The sequence below is a fragment of the Pan paniscus genome, chromosome 9 (genome assembly GCF_029289425.2).
Source record: "Pan paniscus chromosome 9, NHGRI_mPanPan1-v2.0_pri, whole genome shotgun sequence".
Classification (NCBI taxonomy): domain Eukaryota; kingdom Metazoa; phylum Chordata; class Mammalia; order Primates; family Hominidae; genus Pan; species Pan paniscus.
Window position 1 is genome coordinate 57,500,132 of NC_073258.2, and position 26,965 is coordinate 57,527,096.

At 34.5% G+C, this 26,965-nt stretch overlaps 2 protein-coding genes and 1 pseudogene across 2 annotated transcripts; all 3 read left to right on the forward strand.

Annotated features, from left to right (window-relative positions):
- Positions 1-553: 553 nt before the first annotated feature.
- On the forward strand, positions 554-1,511 carry LOC100969317 (olfactory receptor 8K1). The gene has a single exon (XM_003806069.5). The coding sequence runs from the start codon at positions 561-563 to the stop codon at positions 1,509-1,511; it is 951 nt and encodes a 316-aa protein (XP_003806117.2). The 5' UTR covers positions 554-560.
- Positions 1,512-8,751: 7,240 nt separating this feature from the next.
- Positions 8,752-16,062, forward strand: LOC100969667 (olfactory receptor 8J1). Its single transcript, XM_003806070.5, has 2 exons — positions 8,752-8,786; positions 14,659-16,062. Exon 2 carries the CDS (start codon positions 14,679-14,681, stop codon positions 15,624-15,626), a length of 948 nt encoding a protein of 315 aa, XP_003806118.1. The 5' UTR covers positions 8,752-8,786; positions 14,659-14,678; the 3' UTR covers positions 15,627-16,062.
- Positions 11,796-12,958, forward strand: LOC100975467 (large ribosomal subunit protein uL18-like; annotated as a pseudogene).
- Positions 16,063-26,965: the final 10,903 nt, after the last annotated feature.

Genomic DNA, 26,965 nt, shown 5'->3' on the forward strand with positions numbered 1-26,965 from the left:
CAAATGCAGATTAAGATATTATTAAAAAAATTCTCAAATCATGGCATAAAATTTCGTTTTTGGTAAACAAGCTGAATTTATAGACAGAAGTATTGACATGTATATAATGGTCAGAGATTTCCTACTGCCCTATTCACATCAATAGTTTTGAAAATCTTGTCTTGCTTCTTTCAATGATCAGCAAAAATGTAAAGTTTAATGTATAGATGTTTGTTTTACAAATTACCTGAAAATTGTGGTAAGCAGAAACAAAAGTGGTAGCTATTTTTACATAATTAAAATGACTCTGGGTCCAAAAAGTAGGTCATAGTAGCTACATCAAAACAACAACTTCAAAATATCTTGCCCCTTTTAATTCACACTTTACCACAGTTTTAATGAATGTGACTGTAGCTTTGTGTGGTTTTGACCTGATGGGAAGAGGAGACTCTATTTAGAATTTGAAATAAAGGAAATACCTCTATTGCTCATACATCAAATTGTTAATTTTCTTAGAAGATAATGTTTCAAATATAATAAATATTGATTTTCTAGTTTGCACAGTTACCAAGACGAATCATATGGTGAAACACAATCACACGGCAGTGACCAAGGTGACTGAATTTATTCTCATGGGGATTACAGACAACCCTGGGCTGCAGGCTCCACTGTTTGGACTCTTCCTCATCATATATTTGGTCACAGTGATAGGCAATCTGGGCATGGTTATCTTGACCTACTTGGACTCCAAGCTACACACCCCCATTTACTTTTTCCTTAGACATTTGTCAATCACTGATCTTGGTTACTCCACTGTCATTGCCCCGAAGATGTTAGTAAACTTCATAGTGCACAAAAACACAATTTCTTACAATTGGTGTGCCACTCAGCTAGCATTCTTTGAGATTTTCATCATCTCTGAGCTCTTTATTCTATCAGCAATGGCCTATGATCGCTACGTAGCCATCTGTAAACCTCTTCTGTACGTGATCATCATGGCAGAGAAAGTACTTTGGGTGCTGGTAATTGTTCCCTATCTCTATAGCACGTTTGTGTCACTATTTCTCACAACTAAGTTATTTAAACTGTCCTTCTGTGGCTCAAACATAATCAGCTATTTTTACTGTGACTGTATCCCTCTGATGTCCATACTCTGTTCTGACACAAATGAATTAGAATTAATAATTTTGTTCTTCTCAGGCTGTAATTTGCTCTTCTCCTTCTCAATTGTTCTCATATCCTACATGTTTATTCTAGTGGCCATTCTCAGAATGAACTCAAGAGAAGGGAGGTACAAAGCCTTCTCCACCTGTAGCTCTCATCTGACAGTGGTGATCGTGTTCTATGGGTCATTGTTATTTATGTACTTGCAACCCAAGTCCAGTCATACTTTGGCTATTGATAAAATGGCCTCAGTGTTTTATACCCTGTTGATTCCTATGCTGAATCCGTTGATCTACAGCCTAAGGAACAAAGAAGTAAAAGATGCTCTAAAGAGAACTTTAACCAATCGATTCAAAATTCCCACTTAATATCTTAATACTCAGTTGCATAGTTGGATACAATAATCTGTTTAGTACTCTGTCAAACCAATTATAACATAAAAAAAGTAGAAATACTCTATCTGCTTAGATTTTCCTCTTTTTCTGGACAAAACATGTCCTCTTAGAGCAACCTGTACTCTTTGCCACCTCAATGGAATAAATAAATACTATATTCAGGTAATATATGTCCTAAGCAATTTTCGAGATCATACCGGAACCGCTACTATTTATAAATAAGGCAAATTATGTCAAACTTAGAGTTGTAGAGTTAAAATGAAAAGCTTATATAGTTCGAACAGAGTAAAAATAACCGGAAAATTAGTAATAGATATTTCCCAGCAGGCACTAGGTATTAAATGTAAATAAGATTGAACCATGGAGAACATGTAGGCTAGATAGGAAGAAAGAAAGTAAGTAAATATGTGATTATAACACAACATGAAAAGGCTGTTTAGCCTGACCAACTTGGTGAAATCCCGTCTCTACTGAAAATACAAAAATTAGCCGGGCACAGTAGCATTCACCTATAGTCCCAGCTACTCGGGAGACTGAGACAGGAGAATTGCTTGAACCCGGGAGGTGGAGGTTGCAGTGAGCTGAGATCACGCCACTGCACTCTCCAGCCTGGGCGACACAGCCTGACTCCATCTCAAAAAAAAAGAAAAGAAAAGAAAGAAAAGGCTGTGTAAACATTAAAGCTAAGAACACAATAAAGTATGCTATCTCAGAATGAGGTTTTTCAATCAGATGAAGTTAGTATTGTATATCTTAGGGATAAAGTAGGTTTTTGATTAGGAATGATGAGAAAAATATTGGATTATTCTAGATCCTCCTTGACAGATTCTAGCACTATTGCAAACACTGGTTTATGAGAACTTCCTGATAAGCTGATTTAGAATTGGCAACCTGAAGATAAATAAGTTATCTCGTCATCTACTGTAATGGTAGCAATATAGAATTTTGAAAAATGTATGGAGATAATAACACAGATTAAAAAAACTTACACACTCGAGGGTTAGTTTCATCTTCATTCCTGTCTTCTTTGTCTCCTTCATGAGCCTGTCTACACAGTGGCATGGAATGTATTCTACCATAATGCTGCATCTACATTGTGTACTTTCACTCAGCAAATAAATTCCTTACATCTTGGTGTTCTTCCATTGTTTCGATGGGCCTCTATTTTTTTCGATTTTAAAAATATATACACTTTTCTAATTGTGTCTGTTTCAATTTAATCTAGTGTTCAAAGTAAAAATTGTGAGGAATTGAATCAGAAAATGAACCAAAGTGTCTTTATCCAGATCCATTTCTTTCATTTTTTCCTCTACTTTCACTTATGATGTATTTTACTTCATCTAAACATAAACTGAACATAGTAACAGTAATACAAAATTGCATTACCCAATCATATCAAATTTGTTTACTTCTGATTTTGATAACATCTGATCCTGCTCATAAGCATATTGATTTTTAGGAATCAATTTTACATTTGCACTGTAACATTTTTATTTTTTGAGACTAAGTCTCGCTCTGTAGCGCAGGCTGGAGTGCAGTGGTGCGATCTCAGCTCACTGCAACCTCCGCCTCCCGGGTTCAAGCTATTCTCCTGCCTCATCCTCCCGAGTAGCTGGGACTACAGGTGCACACCGCCACGCCCAGCTAATTTTTTGTATTTTAGTAGAGACCAAGTTTCACCGTGTTGCCCAGGCTGGTTGTGAACTCCTTAGCTCAGGCAATCCACCCACCTTGGCCTCCCAAAGTGTTGAGATTACAGGTGTGAACAACTGTGCCCGGCCTCATAGTAGAATTTTATATTATAATGCACAAATATAACTCTTTGGTTTTGTATATTTTCCCTTCCCAAATTCTACAATTTCTATCCCTTTCTATAATCCACAACTAAAATTAAATAATATTAATAGCATTCTGTAATACCATCCACACAAGAAGGGCTTTTAAAAAATCATGCTATATTATGTTCTCTGCAATTTTTTTTTACTTTAGAATTCATCAGCAGAATTTTTCTTGACCAATAAAAATTCTTTTTAAAAAATTTTTAATATCAGCATACAACTCTGGAAAATAGACAAATCACATTGTACTTAGCCATTCCTTGATTGATGAACTTTGGTTGTTGACAGTTTAAGTTATTTAAACTGCCACCTAAAACATATGCTGTAATAAATATTTTATGATTATAAAATAAAGTACTGGTAATTTTTATTTCTCAAATAAATGTATATGGTTATTCCACATTCTAATAATGTGTTGTTGGGTAAATATTTTGCATACATAAATTATAATTTTAAAATATTTTAATGAGAATAAATGCCATGCAATGTTATTGTTTTCTAAGTGGTGTTTCCTCTTTTGTCCATTTTTTTAATGAAATACTAACATTTTAAGAATGAAGTACTAACATTTTTATGAATACTAACATTTACTAATATAATTGTGTGATTAAAAATGCAGAATGACAATAATAGGTGTCTAAAATCAGCTATTTGATGTCATAGATAAAATATAGATGGTTTTCAAACATTACATTCTTTTCTACAAAAAGTTTATAATATTCCAGACTTAGTTGGACACTGTTGTTTTCCCTAATAACCACAAAACACACATTCTGCTTACAATTATAATCATGAGTAGTTGAAAAATAATGCTGCCAACCTATATAAAATTCCTTTAGTATTTATACATTCTCAAACTTCTTCCCAGAGTTAAAACCTTGAGCTTTATTTGATTTATTATCATTCCATGTCTAATTAATGACTTGGTACACCAAAAGCTTTTACCAAGGATATTTTAATATATCTGTACTTACTAATGTTTACATGACAAGAGTTGAAAGGTCCTAATGACTGGATTGTATCTCAGGATACATACAATTATTTTTTTTAATATATGTACACAGTTTTATATATAATGCAGCATCAAATATGGGCATTTTCTCCTATTTTACACACTCAGATATGTTTAAAACACTTCTTAAGGCTACAAAACAGAACATAGAAAAACAAATAAGAATATCTTCAACACTTATAAAAAGTGATATGATAAAGAATATAAAGTACTAGTTTTCTTTCAACACTTCAAACATACGTATATATACTTTTTTTTACAAATAACATCACAAATGATCACATATTCACATGCTTTTAAATATTATTTATACTCAATTTGAGGCTATTATCATTTTTGATACATAACATTTTTGTAGCTCTGAAACAATGCGAAATTTTTAATCCATTTCAGTAAGTAAGTAATTTTAATAACTACCACCAAAGGTGACTGTTTTAAGAGTGGACAGGTGTAGACCTACCCTCATGGCATAAAAGTAAGGTTCCCCATATCTGGCTTTAGATCTGCTTCTATATGACACAGAAAAAATTCAGAATAGCCAAAATAATCTTGAGAAACAACAAAGTTAGAGCACTCACAATAGCTACTCCATGGCCTCCTATAAAACTCCAGTACTGGAGATAATGCAGCACTTTATAAACATAGATAGATAGATTCACGGTACAGAATAGAGTCCAAAACACATGTACATATGGATGTTTGTTTGATTATCTACTAAAAAGCCCACTTAATTTATATGGGACCTTAGACACATATAAATATCACCTACAAGGCTGTAACTAAAAGGCAATCAAACAAAAATATGATAAAATATATTCCACATAGTAAGTATTAATGGTCAATATGCACATGATAAAGAAGCCCAACATCCTCAGCTATCAAGGAAATGGAATTACAGTAACAGTGGGATACTATTTTCCATCAACTAGTTTGAGTAAGATTTAAAATATTTCATTACCAAGGAGTGAGTGTCAACTTGATCAAGAGTATTAGCTCCTGAAATTATCTTACTTGCTGATTACCATGTACAATGGTACTTCACTTTGGAGAACAGTGTGGTGATTATAAATAAGGCTAAATGCATTACTACCACACGTTTCCAGAGTTCACCTTCTGGATGTTTATCAAAGGGGAATGAAAACATGTCTAAAAAATGTGTACATTTGTGTTATTGATAGCTCTATTCAAAATAGTATAAAATGGAAATATTTCAACTGTTTGTAAACAAAAATGTAAATTGTGCTATATTCCTAAAATAGAATACTACTCAGCAATAAAACAGAATGAGCTATTGCTATATACAGGAGCACAGATGAATTTCAATAGCATTAACCAGACACAACCTACTATATTATTCCTTTAACATGAAGTTCTAGAACAGGTAAACTAATATATGGTGATAAAAACCATAGCAATTTCGAGCATGTGAATTCCAATGAACTAAGGTTTTGCTACCAATTTCAGCCATTTACTCTCCCACTAATTGGGATTACTTTTTAAAAGAGGTCTTTTGCCCTGACATACAAGCTTTAGAAAATCTTAGAAGAGGGGTGGTTGCATGTCTTAATGCTGGGAAGCGGCAACTTTGGGTGGAACTTACTGAAATGGATTAAAAATTTTGCATTGTTTCAGAGCTACAAAAATTTTATGTATCAAAAATGATAATAGCCTCAAATTGAGTACAAATAATATGTAAAAGCATGTGAATATGTGATCATTTGTGATGTTATTTGTAAAAAAAAGTATATATACATAGTTTGAAGTGTTGAAAGAAAACTAGTACTTTATATTCTTTATCATATCACTTTTTGTAAGTGTTGAATGTATTCTTATTTGTTTTTCTATGTTCTGTTTTGTAGCCTTAAGAAGTGTTTTAAACATATCTGAGTGTGTAAAATAGAAAATGCCCCGTATTTGATGCTGCGTTGTATATAAAACTGTGTACATATATTAAAAAAAAATAACAATTGTATCCTGAGATATAGTATGGAGGAATTTACTGCAAAGAGACATTGGGGAACATTTCGGGATGATTAAAATACATTATTTAAATGTCAACTATATATAGTTGGCATTTTATTGTATGTAAATTATTGAACTTTTAACATAAACCAATATAATATGGCCCTTTTATTTATTTTTCTAAGTTTATTGAGTTATAATAGGCAAAACAAATTGTATATATGTAAGGTGTACAACATGACAATTTTTTATTTTGTTTTATTTATTTATTTATTTATTTATTGTAGACATGGGGGTCTTGCTATGTTGACCAGGCTGGTCTTGAACTCCTGGGCTCAAGCCATCCTCCTGCCTCAGGCTCCCAAAGTGCTGAGATTACAGGCGTGAGCCACTGCACTTGGCATCGTGATATTTTCATAAACATATATATTATGAAATTATTACCAAGATGAAGCTAATTTACATATCTATTATCTCAGGTAGTTAAGTTTTGTGTGTGTGGTAAGAACATTTAAGACCTACTGTGTCAGCAATTTTCAAGTACACAATACAGTCTTATTAACTACAATCACCATGCTGGACATTAGATCTCCAGAACTTATTTATCCTCCATAATTTACATTTTACACTTAACTTACATAATTTACATTACACACTTACATTTAACATACTACATTACATAACTTACACTTTATACTCTTTGATCAACATCTCCAAGTGGCTGCTACTCCTCAGCCCAAGCAACCACTTCTACTGTCTGCTTCTATGAGTTTGATTGTTTTAGATTCCACATAAAAGTGTGACCATAAAGTAAAACATTACCCTTTTAATACTATCTTTAGTATTAAGCCTCTCAGAAGCTTTCCTCAAATTTCTATATAATTTACATAAATAAAATTTTTAAAGAATATATGATTATATACTAAACATATCCCAGAGTTTACTTAACAAATTTCTACACTGTGTAGTTTTTATCTCACTGAAAAAATAATCTTATGAAGATTTTATTTATATATTTAAGTAACTCATATTACTTCTGTAGAACAGATTTCCAGAAGCGGGTTTTCCTCCCAATGAAGATTCCATCTTTTCAGCTGTTTTGGGCCTAACATAAGAGGTTTAGAATAATTATGTTCCTCTGTTCATGACAAATTTTCATTATTCAGCCAGCAAAACCTCTTTCTTATTCATGTTTTATTCTTTCTTGTTATGGACTGGATGGTCTATCTCAAAATTCATACGTTAAAGCCTTAATCACTAGTGCCTCAGAATGTGACTGTATTTGGACACAGAGCCTTTAAAAAGGCAATTAATTTAATTAGGGTCATTTAGCTGGGTCCTAATTCAATACAACTGGCATCCTGATAAGAAGAGAGATTAGGACAGAGAGAAGGAGATATACCAGGCACATAAACAGACTGAGGGACAACTATGTGAGGACACAGTGAAAAGGTGGCCCTCTGCAAGCCCAGGTGAGGGCCCCAGAAAAAACCAAACCTGCTGAGACCTTGAGCTTGAACTTCTATCCTTCAGTACTGTGAGAAAACAAATTTCCACTGTTTAAGCCACTCAGTCTGTGGTATTTTGTTACGATAGTCTTCAGTGTACCTTTCATCTTAATTTCTTTACCCAGTCCCAACCACCACCATCGGGAAACTGCCACAAAATAACTCAATGTGAATCTGTTTGTTTTCTTGTGCTCTTACAAAGCATACAATAGTTTTCTATGTCATGGATTTATACTGTACATAAATGTCATCATGCTGTATAACCCCATTTTCTGCTTTAATTTAAGGCCTGTAGAAGCAGATCTTTGGATCTACAAAGGGGACTTAATTCCTAAATATGATAATTTCCCCAAGGCATATTCCTTTCTAAACAATTCCATTAGTCATTACATGGATAAAAATGCATACATGCTAAATGTTTAGTGTTTCAAAAAATGCCTTTGTTCATCAGGGAATTTATGTTTTATACTTTGAAATAAGAGTTAAAGGGAGACAACACAGATAGTGACATAATAAATATATTATTTATAGATAACAGGTTTTGTAAAGCTGTGATACCATCAGCTTCTAGCTCTTACATATCTCATCTTGCAATAATGAATCTCCGAATGGAAGTGAATTACTTTAAAAGATGCAGTTTAACCCCCATGTCCCTTAGCTGTAATGAACTTGAACTCACTTCAATAATACAAAATAAACACAGACTACCAGAAGGACTCATGGGGTGTCTGATTGACTTTCTAGAGGGAGACCTTGTTAAGAAACCGGTCCCAGGAGGCACCTTCCCCAAAGACATGAAAGGCAATGTGTAGATACTAGAGTCACCTGTGCTTCAGAGTTAAGGTCTCAAAGGCTTTTAAAGCCCCACCAACTCTCATTGCCAGTCATGTATAGACTCTAAGAACCTGAAGCAGATTCTCCTCTAGAGGTGGGTGGAAAAGACTTACCTTATTTTTGTATAATGACCTTTTAAAGATCAAAACCATACTTAAAATGAGCCAAGGTATGGTTTTGGATCTTTTAAAGCTCATTATACAGAAATATGATAAGATAAATAAGTTTGTTTTTCAGATTTATAACTGTTTTTAGGAATAGAGGGCATCAAATATGATCAAGCTATTTACGTCTCCAAAATAGAAATGGCATCATTATGTCTCATGTACTTAAAAAATTATGTCACTACTGAAACTAGGAATTTCTGCTCATAGAGACTGTTTATATCATGGTTGTATTATTGCAATATTATTTACAATAAAAATTGTATATTGTACAGGATAGCCTATGAGAGAAAACTGGATAGACATCTACCCAAAGTCAAAATGATGCCCCTTTTTGAGAATACAAGTTTAGAATGCAAGTATTCTCAGAAAAATTATCCATTCAATGTGGTAATGTACAAGCAAATATATATAGAAGCATAATATGTAATCCACTGCAATAATGGAAAGTGTTTAGTTAAATCATCTATCTTATCATAAAATAAATCTGTTAGCATTTTACTTCAGAAGAAATTGCAAAGAAGAACTTCCTTTAGACATCAAAACAAAGGATTTCAATTTGCAGGAAGACATTTCCAAAAGCAGGAGCAAGACTTTAAGATAAACTACCCAACCCTAGATTCCTGGTGTAATGGGACAAAATCTCTATAACATTATCAAGAGGAATATAGAAAAAAACTCATTGCCTGGGTTGCTCTTAGTTCAACTAACCTAAAATAGCATGTTCAAAAGTAAGTTTACTTTCTTTTCATTCTCCCTGAGATTGTATAACAAAAGAAAACCCTAAGTACAATGAAAGTATTTCAAAAACACACTTTTTAAAAGGCTATTATTGCTGACTAAAACTAGTAATAGGGAATAAATATATATATATATTTAAATTAAAGGCTATTATTGTTACCCATTAGCCGTAAAACACTGTGCTAAGTTAAAGACAACTCATTGAGGACCAGGCACGCTAGCTTACTACTGTAATCCCAGCACTTTGGGAGGCCGAGGCGGGTGCATTACCTGAGGTCAGGAATTTGAGACCAACCTGGTCAACACCCCGTCTCTACTAAAAATACAAAAATTAGCTGGGTATGGTGGCACCCGCCTGTAATCCCAGCTACTAGGGAGGCTGAGGCAGGAGAATCACTCGAACCCAGGAGGCAGAGGTTGCAGTGAGCCGAGACCGTGCCATTGCACTCCAGCCTGGGTGAAACAGGGAGACTCAGCCTCAAAAACAAACAAACAAACAAACAAAAAACTCCAGCCTGCCTGGGTGACAGAGTGACTCCATCTCAAAAAAACAAACAAACAAAAGCTCATCTATCTTTCTATGCTCTCAGTTCATTTGCATTTTTGAAAAGATTGAACATGCCTAGAGAGTAATCAGAAATGACATTTTTAAATACTACAAAATTAAAGTTAATTAGCCTCATTTGATGCTACCCTCATTTCTGGTTTTTAAATGTATGGAGCCACTGCTACAAATGGTGGACAAACTTTGCAGAGAAGATTCTGCTTCTCACTAAAAAGAAAGTAATCTCAGAAGAATCAATACCAGTGAAGATATGGAAGGTCAGAAATAAAAATATGCCTTTAATGCATGTTTTGTAGGGTAAATGACCAGAAAAGTCATGTGAATCTGATGATAAATGAGGTAAAAGCATATTTCAATTATTCTAATGAATACCTTGGATAACATAACCTAATTGCACAAAAATCCTTAATGACTGGCATTTCTACCAGTACAACCACAAAGAATCATAACGTGGTGAACCAGAAAGGATACAATAATTAATGAAAGTATTATAGAAGCCTTGCTCTAAGGAAGTAGAAGAGAGAGGTGCATAGGATGGGAAAGTATTCATAGAAATTAGCAAATAGTGCAATCTTGAGATTTAAAAGAGAAAATTATAGGATGAATATGACTTTTGTGATTAAAAATGATTTTTTAATAATTAATTATTGAATTTTCAGGTAAATCATAAAGCCAGTACAGCACTAGGTTTCAGCAGAAACAGAGTATCTGATACAATCTGTAAACATTTATATTGGCTGATAGTTGGCATGTTTGCTAAGGGGGATAACAAATAGACTGAAAGCTACAGACAGAATATTAAAATTGGAAACCCAGGGAAGGCAAGGTAAGAAAAGGGCATGGGAGGGGACACAGAAGCACAACTACCTGTGGTGTAGTGTTTGGAAATAAAAGGAAAACTAGAGTCTCAAAACCAGGATTGATCTTCAGTGGGAAACGATGCAAACTGAATGAAGAATAAGTTAGGAATTTTGATTATAAGTTTTTATAAAATTTTGACATATGAAAAATACTTTATCATTGTCTAGATTGATGTTTCTCAAGCCTAAGCACATCAATATCCTCCAGACTTAAATATTAGCTTGCTTAAATTATTATTTAAATGTTTCATAAGCACATAAAGTTTAATATGTTCAAAATATCACTTTGCTTACTCCATCTTAAAACATATTGTCTCATATTCAAAAATGGCACAGCTGTTACCCCAGTCAAAATAAATCCCCCATCTGTCATTCTCTCATATATAAGTTATATAACTTATTATATAAATTACATTGAGGAGGTCATCATCTTGTTTCTGCTCCTGTCAGTGTTACCATGTTTTGATCATGAGTTTCTCCATTTTAGCTGAAGCCCACGTTATCTTATACCAGAAACCCCATATCAACCTCTAAACTCATTTTTTGTGGTTATTTTAAAATTTACATTCTTGCCCTGCCTCGAGCTTTTTCAATCCTATAATTCATTATCTTTATAACAACAAGAGTAATCTTTTTAAAACTTAAAGCTAATAATGTTTTTCACCTATCTTAAAATTTTGTCATGACTTACAATTCAAGGCCTGCAGGTCTCTGTCAAGCCGTGGGTGCGGGCCTCTCTTCAGCAGGACGGAGTTTGTTAAAGTTGTTAAAGAGTAAGGTCTACTTTAAGAGATATACCAAGTGAAATTTAGAAGACGACGAGAGGGTAAAACTGATTACAATGCTCGGAAACGCTTGGTGATACAGGATAAAAATAAATACAACACACCCAAATACTGGATGATAGTTCATGTAATAAACAGATATATCATTTGTCAGATTGCTTATGGCTGTATAGAGGGGAATGTGATAGTCCGCGCGGCACATGCACACGAACTGCCAAAATATGGTGTGAAGGTTGGCCTGACAAATTATGCTGCAGCTTATTGTACTTGCCTGCTGCTGGCCTGCAGGCTTCTCAATAGGTTTGGCATGGACAAGATCTATGAAGGCCAAGTGGAGGTGACTAGTGATGAATACAATGTGGAAAGCATTGATGGTCAGCCAGGTGCCTTTACCTGCTATTTGGGTGCAGGCCTTGCCAGAACTACCACTGGCAATGAAGTTTTTGGCACCCTGAAGGAAGCTGGGGATGGAGGCTTGTCTATCCCTCACATTACCAAACAATTCCCTGATTATGATTCTGAAAGCAAGGGACTTAATGCAGAAGTACACCGGAAGGACATCATGGGCCAGAATGTTGCAGCTTAGTCGCGCTACTTAATGGAAGAAGATGAAGATGCTTACAAGAAACAATTCTCTCAATATATAAAGAACAGCGTAACTCCAGACATGATGGAGGAGATGTGTAAGAAAGCTCATGCTGCTATACGAGAAAATCCAGTCTATGGAAAGAAGCCCAAGAAAGAAGTTATGAAGAAGAGGCAGAACCATCCCAGAATGTCCCTTGTTCAGAAGAAAGATTGGGTAGCTCAAAAGAAGGCAAGCTTCCTCAGAGCTCAGGAGCAGGATGCTGAAAGCTAATCCAAACAATTTTCTATGAGGATTTTTCAGATAAAGACAATAAACTTATGGACAGCAACTAAAAAAATTAAAAAATAAATAAAATTCAAATAATCATTGTGACCTAATTCTTCCTTATTATAATCTATTCACACTGTCCTTCCCCCTCAAAAACTAAATTATTTAAGTTATTTTCTACCTCATACCAGTATTTTCAGCATATACATTCTCCACTAGAATCCTTTAATGTTCTTACTACGATTCATTAAACATCTGTTTCTTTCAGATCCTTTAGGTCTCAATACAAGTGTCACCTTCTCAAGAAGGCCTCAACATCTTAAAATAAAAGTCAAAGAAAAAGAAATTAAAAATAAAAAAAGAAACTGCTAAAATCAAAAAAGACCTTCCCGTAACATACCAAGTGAAATATTCTCCCAAGTTATCATAATGTATCTTCTTGTTTAATTTCTTTATTACACTGATTGAAATGTGCAATAATCTTGTTTCTACGTTTCTTTACCAGATTTTTGTATGCTTCCTATCATTGGAATAGTAGGTCCGTAAAACAAGGGATAGCTAGTTTATCTGAAGTTTGCACGTTACCAGAGTAAGGAATTCAATAAACAGGTGGTAAATAAATAAATAAGAAGATTATTTTTAAAAACAAGAAAAAGTGTGATGTTTGGTTTGAGAATCAAACTGAGATCAGATATTAACAATGTTAGGAATTATTTTGGTTCACTTCATTCTTTTTTCACACTGCAGAATAGTTTTCTATTTTTCTTTTCATTTTATCTTTATTTTTAGAAGGAGAAAAAGTTTAAACAACTCTAGGATTTTAAAATTCAGACATTTTTAATGATATAGTATTAACTCTTTGTAACTTAACTCCACATTTTTAGATAAGGGACTATGACAGGATTTCTTTGGGCCAGGTGTTCACAACAGGGGAACTATAAATTATAGCAGAGACTGTAATTGGCTTAGTTAGGGGTGGAAGATCATCTTAAATATAAAGAACTCAAGGGAAATATTTAGCCATATTAAAATAGCATTTAAATTCTATGTCAAATATGAGCATTGTAGTTATCACAGAAAGTCTATAAAATAACAATATTTACTCATTACAATAATAAAAATATAAAAAATATAAAAAAGATGAATAAAAAGCAACAAAAGAGCAGATATACTTTATAAGTGGTAAAAATAATATCTAATTATATAAATAAAAATTGTGATTAAATATAAAATACAATGTGAAAACTATGAGGAGCTGTACAAACTTGTGAAACAGAACCAACAAAAGACATGAGAAAGAAGGAACAGGAAGTAGTATCCAGTAAAGCATAATGCCAAGAAATTACAAAAATAATAAAATTTTCACCAATATTATATATTGAAAGCTAAAAAAAAATTGACACCTGAAAAATAAATGTGAGGACATATCTCCATGTATTTTAGTCAGAGTTAATTTAAAAAAGAGAGAAAAAGCAAACAGACATGGATGGTAAAATGTATGAGTTAAATGTGCATAATACACATCATACAAGGATGAAATGATAAAGAAAATGGGTCAGGATAGTACCTAGAATCACCCATTTCTAAGAAAAAGCAAGAAGTCTCAAATTTAGAAATTGGATTATTTGCAGACATAAAATGCCCTCAAGCCTTTCTCATGCCTAATGCAAATGATATAAAATATTAATTGTGGCTTCAAATGTTTGCAAACTAAGAATATACTCATAATTCAATAAGACTGTGAGGAAGTAAATCCTCAAAATGTTTCATGATGCTGGATCATCTATTTAATTTACTATACATTTCCATACTTGATCTTTCTGTCTCTGAAATAATTACCAAGTTTACTTATTAGACCTAGAAGCTTGAGTTTAATAACTGAGTTAGAGTAATACACAATTCAAAGAAATGTTATCAGGGAATTGTCCTAGCCATATAAGGGCAGTCCTACAAATAATTCTTTAAAGTTTTTAACCTCTCTTTTCCCCCAAACAGATGAATTTCCAAACTCTGACATGGCTCCTGAAAATTTCACCAGGGTCACTGAGTTTATTCTCACAGGTGTCTCTAGCTGTCCAGAGCTCCAGATTCCCCTCTTCCTGGTCTTTCTGGTGCTCTATGTGCTGACCATGGCAGGGAACCTGGGCATCATCACCCTCACCAGTGTTGACTCTCGACTTCAAACCCCCATTTACTTTTTCCTACAACATCTGGCTCTCATTAATCTTGGTAACTCTACTGTCATTGCCCCTAAAATGCTGATTAACTTTTTAGTAAAGAAGAAAACTACCTCATTCTATGAATGTGCCACCCAGCTGGGAGGGTTCTTGTTCTTTATTGTATCTGAGGTAATCATGCTGGCTTTGATGGCCTATGACCGCTATGTGGCTATGTGTAACCCTCTGCTCTACATGGTGGTGGTGTCTCGGCGGCTCTGCCTCCTGCTAGTCTCCCTCACATACCTCTATGGCTTTTCTACAGCTTTTGTGGTTTCATCTTGTGTATTCTCTGTGTCTTATTGCTCTTCTAATATAATCAATCATTTTTACTGTGATAATGTTCCTCTGTTAGCATTATCTTGCTCTGATACTTACTTACCAGAAACAGTTGTCTTTATATCTGCAGCAACAAATGTGGTTGGTTCCTTGATTATAGTTCTAGTATCTTATTTCAAAATTATTTTGTCTATTTTAAAAATACGTTCATCAGAAGGAAGGAAAAAAGCCTTTTCTACCTGTGCTTCACATATGATGGCAGTCACAATTTTTTATGGGACATTGCTATTCATGTATGTGCAGCCCCGAAATAACCATTCACTGGATACTGATAAGATGGCTTCTGTGTTTTACACGTTGGTAATTCCTATGCTGAATCCCTTGATCTACAGCCTGAGGAATAAGGATGTGAAGACTGCTCCACAGAGATTCATGACAAATCTGTGCTATTCCTTTAAAACAGTGTAATTTTAAACAGTACAGGTAAATGAGGAGAGAGTTAATATAAGCTGCCATCATGTGAGAGAAAATGTAGGAAAAAGAAAGGGTAGGTAGCCGAGTTACAGGTTCGTAAGCAATCATAAGAATTACAACAAGATACAATTTAGGGAGATTTGAATTAAAAAATAAACTGAAACTCTTTGAGTTGTGAGGTTAAGTTAGAAAAAAAAATGTTATTTACCAATTCTGCCTGGGATTAAGCAGGTAGACAGTTTGAAATAAAAATGGTTTCCAGAAGTTAGAAAAAAAAATTAAAAAAAGTTAAATAAGTTTGAATGAGGCAAAATATTACGGTGAGAGAAGTAAAATTGACTTTCTTGTTCTTTGTCTTCTTTCACTGCCCTCCAGGTATAGTTGGGTATAGGCAATCAATTCATCTTGAAAAACTGAAATTACGGATGATTAAAAGATCCTCTTCTTCATCTAAGTTATCAAAATTAAACTAACAATCATATTTAAAATAAAATTTTCTAATGATTTCTTAATTTTGCTCTAAGAATGAAATGAATACTATCAATGAATTTATATTTTGAATGCTAACCAGAATAAGATTAAAATAATTTTATTCCACTTAATATAATTTATACGATTTTTAAATGAGAGACACAGAGTATCATATTTAATGTGCTTTCAGTCTGGATTTGATTTCAGTCTGGATTGTACACTCCACGGATTCTGTACAAATGTCCCTTTCTCCTTACTCTAAGTATTATTCTTATTTAGTGTACAAAATGAATGCCTTGTGTTATGATATTATTATACATTGAGTGAAACATATTAATGAAAGTTTCTTACATAATTGGAAATAAAAACAAATTCATTTTATAAAAATTTTTTTCTGCTTTCTGATAACTCTTGTTCACTGAGTGTACATTTAAATTTCTTGCACAGCTTTGAATATGAGGGGACGCAGCTATATTTCAGAATTATCAAATCAGAATCATAAGATAAAGGTCAATACATTTATATGTTAATAAGCTTCATGGGGAATTTTTGACATAGAACCCTTAAGAATGAATCTTGGGGCAGTGGCTCATGCCTGTAATCCCAGCACTTTGGGAGCCTAGGCAGGCAGATCATTTGAGGTCAGGCGTTTGAGAACAGCCTGACCAACATGATGAAACCTCATCTCTACAAAAAATACAAAATTAGCAAGGTACAGTGGTACATTCCTGTAATCTCAGCTACTCAGGAGGCTGAGTCAGGAGAATTGCTGGAACCCGGGAGGTGAAGTTTGCAGTGAGCCCAGATCTTGCCACTGCACTCCATCCTGGGAGACAGAGCAAGACTCTGTATTACAAAAAAAAAAAGAAAAAAGAAAAGAATGAATATACATATACTGGAGAAGATATATTACATTCTATGTGTATGTTCACCTTATTTATAAGGGTGTTTCAGTGTAGAAGAGTTTCTTCAATTATAGGGAGTAAATCTTCAGTCATGATAATTATGATATGTCAAAAGAAATGTAGGAGGGTGGAGCTAGATGTTTGAATAGGATTCTCCAGGGATCACTCCTCAGAGAACCATCAATTTGAACAAATATCCATGCACAAAAATATCTTCACAAGAGCTAAGGAAACCAGGTGGAGTTTGCAGCACCTGATTAGAGCGTAGTAATAAGAAAAGATGCATTGAGGAGAGTAAGAAGAGCAACTTTACATCACCCACGTCACCTCTCCTCCAAACCCAGGAAACACATCATAGACAGACACACCATTTGCTTTGTAAAAATAAAATAAAATGAGCATAGCATATGTTTTGGTCCCCAACACTAGGACTACTATAGTAAAATCTAGCACCTGGCAGCCCCTCATGGCCCCTGAATCCAGGCTGGTAACTCCTGACTGAGGTCTGAGCCTCCTGCAGACTGAGTCTCCTGGCCTGCCCTGGTGCCAGGCACGAACCTATAGGCACAGCAAAATGTACCTGATTTCTTGCCTCACTGATGGCTGACTACATTGGTCTTGGGCTCTGGGCAAATCAGGCCTTAGTGGCAGTAGACTTTGAGTATACTCCAGTGCTGCACCAGCCTCAATAGTCACCAGGATTCCAGCCCCAAGATGCACTGACCACAGCAGTCTTGGGTTTAGGGTACCACCTAGCACTGCAACAGCTGCCGTGGTCACAGGATTAAGGACAATGCCACCCAACCTGCCCAAAAATTATAAGCAAGCTTACAGTTTAAGACTGTTCCCAGAAAAGAATTTCCCAGACTGTGAAGACCAAAATAAATAATAAAATGCCTCCCATCAAAACAAAGCCCAGGACCCGATGTCTTCACTGCCTAATTTTACCAAACATTAAAAAGCAAACTAATAGCAATTCTGAAACTCTTCCAAAAGTTTAAAGATGAGGGAATATTTCCAAACTTATTTTACAAGGCCAGCATTATTACCCTTATATCAAAACCAGAAAAAAAAAACCACAAGAAAAAAAGGAAACTACAGGACACTATCCTTGAGAAACATACATGCAAAAATTCTCAACAAAATACTAGCAAACTGAATTCAATAGCATACTAAAAAGATAATTTACTATGATCAGTGGAATTATTCCAGGAATGCAAAGATGGTTCAACATATGCAACTCAATAAATGTGATACATCACATTACCAGAGAGAATGAAATCATATGATCGATTCAACATAAACAGAAAACACATCTGACAAAATTCAATATCCTTTCATGATAAAACTCTAAACATATTAGTATAGAAGAAATGTAACTGAACACAATAAGACTAATACATGATGAGTCCACAGCTACTATCAAATACCTAGCAAATACTAGATCTTATTCATTCTTTCTATTTTTTGTACCCATTAACTATCCTCAGTTCCCCCCTTATCCCCCTACTACCCTTCCCAGTCTTTAGTAATCATCCTTCTATTCTCTATCTCCAGGAGTTCAATTATTTTCATTTTTAGCTCCCATAATTAAGTGAGAACATGCAAAGTTTGTTTTTCTGTGCCTGGCTTATTTCCGTTAGCATAGTGATCTCCAGTTCCATTCATGTTGTTGCAAATGACAGGACCTCATTATTTTTTACGGAGAGATAGTACTTCCTTCATTAAATACAATAACTATCAATTTAAAAAATTATCATTTAACCTAATGTGATGATAAATTAATGAAATATCATTCTTATGTGTTCATGTAACCACATTGGACATTTCTAGGGAAGGAGAAAAATTATCCTTTGAAATAAATTTACAAAAAAATGTTTGGACCTCTGCACAAGGTGTGTACCTGGTGCTATGAAGAATGTCTCAGAAAATGCTTGATTTTATTTAGACCCTGAAGTAAAGAGTGAATGATAAACCACTCTTTGGGTAATGATAAAGTTGTATCTATGTTCCTTTCAAACAACTTGTGTTGAAGAAACTAACAATACAATGAGTATAACTTTTTGGGAAGAAATTTCTGAATATCTTTCTTTATTTTATTTTATTTTAGACAGGATCTTGCTCTGTCACCCAGGCTGTAGTGCAGTGGTGTGATCATAGCTCACTGTAACTTCAAATTCCTGCACTCAAGAGATCCTCCCGCCTCACCTCCCAAATAGGATGGCAGATATGCACCACCTACCATGGTTTTGTTTTTTTTTTTTTTTTTGGTAGAGATGGGGACTCACTATGTTGCCCAGGCTGGTCTCAAACTCCTGGTCTCAAGCAATCCTCCCACTTTAGTCTCCCAAAGTGCTGGGATTACAGGCATTAGCCATCATGCCCAGCCTGAGTACTTTTCTTAATCTTCAGAAGTTTCTTCATAAAAGCATTGAGTAGATATTTTCCAATCCTGTCTGTTTCATGCTTCCTCTCTCTTGTGAATCAGGGTGCATGGGTTCCATCTATTACTTTCCTTTATTGCTCTCCTTAAAAGAAAACATGTAAAAAATAACAAGATAATGCCTACAGCAATTAAATCATACACTGTGAATTTACCATAATATCTGTGAATATTTAAACACCACTATTACTTTTTTAAATAGAAAAAGGTGGTTGTGTAAAATAATTATTTATTAAAGGAAATGAGAAGACTTGCTTGAAAGGAGGGATGAAAGGGTGTAGTTAAATAGGTAAAACACATGGAATTATTTCCTGTAGTAAACTATTCAGTATGATATAATACCGTAATGGTAGATAAATGACACCATCCCTTTTTCAAATACTTATAGAGGTATACAGAACAGACAGTAAATGTTAATGAATGAAAATTTAAAAATAAATCATTTAGTAGGTCTGAGGAACCTGAAAAGGAGTGCAGAATGTGGCAAAACAATATATTGTGTTAAAAATGCACAAAACACGCCAGGCATGGTGACTCATGTCTGTAATCCCAGCGGAGGTGGACATATCATTTGAGGCCAGGAGTTCGAGTCCAGCCGGGTCAACATGGCAAAACCCCCTCTCTCCTAACAATACAAAAATTAGCTGGGAGTGGTGGCCTATGCCTGTAATACCAGCTACTCAGGTGGTTGAAGCAGGAGAATCACTTGAACCCAGGAGGCAGAGGTTGCAGTGAGCCAAGTTTGTGCCACTGCACTCCAGCCGGCAAGACAGAGTGAGACCCTGTCTCTCTCTCTCTCTCACACACACACACATGCACACACACACACACACACAAATCATGAAACAATTTCCCTGGAAGAGATGGGGTAAATGTGCTGACGTAAGTAACATCTAAAAGAGTGTGAAAATTAAAGGCAGAATGAACTAATGAACTATACATTACACTGTAATTATAAAGTTGTGTCTCATAGGGATATGTTTTAACAATTCTGAAACAAGTATGATTGTATACTAGAACTGAATAGTTAAATAAATGGATGGCATATGGTTGTTCCCACATTTCACATTATTGGAGTAGAAGGTTACAGATTAGCAAGGAGAGTATTCTAGAGTGATCCATGTGATCAGGGATTAGTGTTAATGATGAAATGAACTTATAATCAACTTAATATAAGTACTAGATAGAAATAGTTATAGATATGTATATACAACATATATGAGTGAGTATCCACAGTTCTACCTCCTTGATCTGTCAGCTGAGAAGGCCTAAATGTATGTGAACAATTCAGTGCAGCAAACAGACTTAGAACCCAAATAATAGTTTATAATAACAATATTCCAAAAAAGGAGCCAGAGCTCCTTTGAGACTTGACTAGGAAAGGGTGGGATATTTACGTAATGAATCCAGAGCATATTATAGTTTCAGAGGTTAAGGAAGCACTGAACGAACATGAGAGAGAGAAAGGTGGGGAAGAAGGAAGGAAAGAAGAAAGCAAAAGAGAAACACGATGATGGAGCTATGTCAAAATAACACAGGAGCAAAGTGAAAGGGTTTCCAATGAATAAAGCCAGAATAATTGGTGCAACAAAAATAAATAATGTAGAATATTAGAATTGAATTATTATCCAAAGTATAAAATAATTGTTATAACATATTGGTAGAAATAAATGATTGAACAAATTATAAATGGAAGAAAAGAGACAATTGTCCCCTACAAAATTCTCACTAATTTATGTAGCTATTCTGCCCTCAAGGAGGTGAAGCATAATTCCCCATTCTGTAAGTGTAAGTTGCACCTACTGACTTCCTTCTGAAAAGTTAATATGAAAAGGAGAGAAGAGTAACTTTTCAGTGGAGAAACCTGACAGGCACTATTTCAGCCAGATGATCAAGGTTAACATGAGCAGTGATAAGTCATACTGATAGTATGTACCTTCATTATGATTTGATTAGAATGTCAATTACAGTTATGATTTTCCTCCCCAATAACCAATTACCCCAATCTAATCATGAGAAAAATATCAGAAAAAGCCTAATTGAGGGACATTTCAGAAAACACTTAACCACTATCACAGTCATAAAAATAGGAAAAGTCAAGAGGGCATAAGAAAACATAATGACAAAATTCAATATTCTATCCTGGATAGATGCTGGAACATAAAATGAACATTGGGCAAAAACTAAAGAAAGCTGAATAAAGTATGAACTTTATTAAAAACAACAAGAATGTCTGACATTCATCAACATCACTCTGTTAGCTTAGACTTACTGTGGCCCATCTCCCTCCTTTTCCATATGAATAAACGGAATTTTATTTTAAAAATGAAAATCTGAATAACACAGTTTATGTTGCCAAGTCTAGTATGTTTTTCCCCACAAAAACCTCAGGCCTCTTTATTCTTGGGGAAGAAAGACAGATGAACATATTGTGTCATCAGCAACCATGGGCTTGACTCTGATAGAACCACCGAGTTTTTAGAAATCAAGGTACAGATACAAGGTGTGCTGGTTGCTACTAGGGTGTCACTCTTTTTAGTCACTTTCAGCAAATTTAGATAGGAATTATAAGCATGGATAATAACCCATTTAAATACACAAAGAGGGTGAGTGTGGTTGCTCTCTTCTTAACCCCAGCAATTTGGGAGGCTGAGGCAGGAGGATCACTTGAGCCCCGGTGTTCAAGATCAGCCTGGACAACATAGAGAGACCCCATCTTTATGAAGATTAAAAAATTAGCCAGATGTGGTGGTGGACACCTGTAGTCCCAGGTATTCGGAGGCTGAGGTGGGAGAATCATTGAACCCAGCTACTCGGAGGCTGAGGTGGGAGGATTACTTGAACCCAGGAGTTGCTGGTTGCAGTGAGCTGTAATCACACCAGTGCACTCCAGCCTGGGTGACAGATTAAGACCCTGTTTTTAATAAAACAAATCATCTATCTATCAATCTATCAATCTATCTATCTTCTATCTACACACACATACACATATACACACATATATATTAGATATTTTATATCTATCTCTCTGCCTACCTACCTACTTCACTATTATAACTATCTAGATAAGCTTAAGCACATAGTGATGACACAGCCTTTAATCTAGCATCACAGTGTTCATTCTAGTCATCCCCACTGATCATTTTCAACTTCTTTTTCTGAGAGTGGAATACACAGCTTCTTAGCTCTAATCTAATTGTTTATTTATCTGATCAAGCTTAGTATAAATAGTTTTAGAAATGTCAGCCAATGCTCATCTCCATAGAATTCAGATACATTTCAAAAAGCTGTCTGAAGCTGACAATATAATCTACACTCCCACCAAGTTTAGTAATTTTCTAACATTAATTCTCCAAGATGCATCCATAAATTCTGCTTTGCCAATAAAATCTTTATCACTAATACTGCCCTTTGACCATGAATGAATCTCCCCCTAAAACATTTAGAACCATGTAAACTTCAAACGTAGGGCCATATTGTTGACTTCAGTATCACTAAAAAAAAACCCAAGTTCACTACGGTTCTTCTGTCAATTATAAATCCTCCATTGGAAAAAATAAATTGTCAGCTGGAAAAATTTAAGATCTAGAAAGCTCATATTTCTTAGATAAATGTTTATTCTTCTTAGATTACAAAGATATATTTTATCTTTAATAATTTTCCTAGAGGAAAATTAGATAGTGAGAGTCATTTTGTGTGCCTGAGCTAAAATACAATTTCCTCAATTATTGAAATTACATTTCAATGACAGACTTGAGACTCTAGAAATTGCATATTTATTAGTAATTTCATGATTTTTCTTAACTATGAAAAAGTCTCTACACCATTTAATGTTTTTTCCTTTGTTTACATTGGCTCTACCTAAAGTTCTCACATAATAATTTCCCACAACTCAGGAGAAAAGGTGAGATTAATAGCAATGTCCCAATAGAGTCTTCTTTGAGGACATCAGATGAAAAGTACACCTTATTTTAAACTCTCTAGGGCCTTAAAATGAGGATTAAAACAAACAAATAAACCTCCCAATCTCCACCTACACAAGTCAAAGTGGAAAAAACAATGTTGAGAAAACACAAACTTTTCGTTAGAGGAGTGGAGAGAACACTGGACTTTGCTTCCAAGGATTAATGAGAACTACACTGTGGTGATGAGGGTACATTAGGCGGACCCATCTTCCACTTCTATCAATCAGTGGCACAGATGTAAGCACAGGTATCTCTGTTTGATTGCTTATTTTTTGTTTGATTGCTCATTGCAAGAGTCGAATCTGTCACAGTCAATGGAAAAATATCCCATACTATAGAAAAATTATGTATAATTTCAGCATTTTGAGGAATTAAAAAAACCCAGGGTTTCACCTTTTCAAAAATAAAAATGTAATCGACAAAACAGAGGAAACAATTGAGACTACAAAAATGTTATTTAGGGCTAGGTGCTGTGGATCATGCCTGTAATCCCAGCACTTTGGGAGGCTGAGGTGGACAGATCACTTGAGGTCAGGGGTTCGAGACCGTACTGGCCCACATAGTGAAACCCCATCCCTACTAAAATTAGCTGGGCGTGGTGGCAGGTGCCTGTAATCCTAGTTACTCAGGAGGCTGGGGCAAGAGAATCACCTGAACCTGGGAGTTAGAGGTTGCAGGGAGCCAAGATCATGCCACTGGAATCCAGCCTGGATGACCGAGTGAGACTCTGTCTCAAAAAAAAAAAAATGTTTTTTAGTAGAAATTTCATAGATAATACAATTTGAAAATTTTTGAAAGCATGTGGCATAATGCCTGACATATAATATACCTACTGAATGAGTATTGATGTTACCGAATAATTACAATAGTAATAATAATAAAGTTTAGTCTCTGATGGTAAAAGTAAATTCAGCCATCAGGATTCATCTACTTTTGAATATTATTAAAAGTTCGAGGAATGATATTTTTAATAACTCCATTAAATATCAAGCTTTGAGTGAACACTTGTCATAGCCTTAGTTGACTTTTTGTTCCTGAATCTGTCAAAAGTGCAAAGACCATGAAAGTATCTATTTCAACAAAATGGACACATGCTACAGAAGATTTATGTATTACAATCTTTTGAAAATATGTATTGGGTGCTTAATTTGTGCAAGATACTATTGTAGGCCCCAAAGGTACAGTAATGAACAAAACAAAGTTTCTTCTCATATGGAGTTTCTATTTGACAAGGAAGATGGATAATAAGCAAATATATAAAATAATATCAGAGAGCAAGCAGGGCTTGTGACTATGTGGAGGAGTGTTCCAAGCGGAGGGAATAGCAAGTACTCAAATCTTAAGACTAGAACACAAAGGCCATGCACAATGCTTAGTGTCTTCCCAGTACAAGTCAATATCGCTTGATCCATTCTGAACTTGGTAACATTTATATGCAACTGAGTTTGCACATCTAATTACATGACCTGGTAATATGGTTCATCTCTTGTGACCATACATTTTCTGTTCCAATATAATATTTATGGAATCGTTTAGATTTACTACATGTTACACAATGTCTTGCTTCTGTATATGGAAAATAACCAGAAATTAAAATATGTTGTAGTTACGGCAATAACAAACAAACAGACAAAAAGAAACTGCTAGAACGTCAGTGTGGCCGGAGTGCAGTGATTAAAGCAAGGAAGTTCAGGAATAATTCTGCAGTAAAAAACAAGTTCCTTTGAAAGGACAAAAAGAAGAGCCATCATTGTTGATCCACTGCTAAACAGCTGAGTAACATAAGCAACACGTTACAAAGCAGTAAGTTCCCTGTGGCCATTGAGTGTCATTATTATGTTGAAATAATTGTTCTGGAGGCCAACACACTGGTCAGCAAAGTTGAGTCTTTCACCAAGTAAATGGAATATAAAATCAATAATACTCTATTAATCATTTCTTTTATGCAATGTCTTTATCTATTGGATGATAATAGGAACAGATGAAACTATTAAAAGAAACTCTTGATTAATCAATTATTCTCTACTAATTAATGTTACCCGAAGGATTGCCTTCTAAGATCCCCAGTTTAGGAAGAAAACATATGAGGCCTCTTAAATAAAAAAGTTTTCCTTTATCACTTAAAATAACATTGTAAAAAATCCCTAAGTTAATATTGGACATCATTTCCTTAATTTTATTACAAAAAAATTGATGAATGGCATTAGTTGAAGCATGGCCAGCATTAACAGATGCTTCGGTAAGCAAGGAGGTGCTGCAGTTCTTCAGAATCTTTTTATTTTCCTGAAATTTAGAAAACTTAGGCATGGGAACTCATAGATCCGCTGAAAGTAAGAAAGAATGGAATTGTATAGTGACTTTTAGTATACACTCACTCACTGATCAACATTAAACACTGGTAAACAAATCTAGTCTAATGTGACAAGATTAAAAAAATTGCCACATTACATTTATCTGAACAGTCAAGTCTACTCTCTGGGTATGGTGTTAGTATGCGTTTACTCACAGACACTGTTTTCTAAGTTATGTTTGTGATGAGATATAAGAATGAGAAAAAGGATATTGTAGAATGGACTAAGCCATGAGTTACATATAGACACTTACAGTGCCAGTTACAACTCTGAATAAGAATTGTAAAGGCCTTTGTTATTCTCTGAGGAAGAAATGTATTAACTTATATTTCAAAATACCATCATTTAAAATACATACAACATTTTCTATATAAAGCGTCTGAACTTCCATATTTTACAAATGACAATTTTGGCTTTCTGTGGCCATCTATAAATCTGATTTTTCAGGCATTAAAATTATTTCATTATTTTATTGTTTAATCTCATATATTTTAAGACAAAAAATAAAGAGAATTGGGGAACCAAATGTAATGTTTAGAGTTTTAAAATATTTTTTATTCATTGGTAAGTATTTAGTGTCAAATGGCTAGTCCAGGATCAGGATCACCACTCATCCTCTGAAAGTTTTATTTTTTTGTGTGTGTGCGTGTGTGTGTGTGTGTGTGTGTGTACATGTGCATGTTGTACTGCACATATCGATTCAGTATCTCAATATCAAACCTCAAGTCATGGCATTTTGTACAAAATCACAGAGATGGAAAATTAAGCCAATTTTACTAGATGTATTTCTCATTTGAAAAAACAACTATGTACTCAAATAATTACTTAATATATTACACACACATATATAATTCTTATCCTAATTAATATTTACACCATTTAACTAAGTTGTGATTTCTAAGCTTTTGTCACTTTTCCTGTTTCAGTCAAAGTACTGTGTTCATAAAGCTAGTGTTATTGTTAGAAATTTACTTAACAGAAAACTACAGGGATGATTTTAAATTTATAGCCAATATGGAAAATATACAAATCCACTCTTCTTACTCACACAGTAATTTACAAGACATTTCTTATCCGTTGTCTAGTTTGGAGTGACTAGGACATAAGCACATGCCCAGAGCTTTTGCAAAATGTCTCATGCATAAAATATTAAGGAGTAGGTCCTTGGAAGAATTGGATACACATTTCATAGAAAGCT

Coding starts and splice junctions, on each gene's coding strand:
- LOC100969317 (XM_003806069.5), top strand. CDS start 561: ATGGTGAAACACAATCACACGGCAGTGACCAAGGTGACTGAATTTATT.
- LOC100969667 (XM_003806070.5), top strand. CDS start 14,679: ATGGCTCCTGAAAATTTCACCAGGGTCACTGAGTTTATTCTCACAGGT.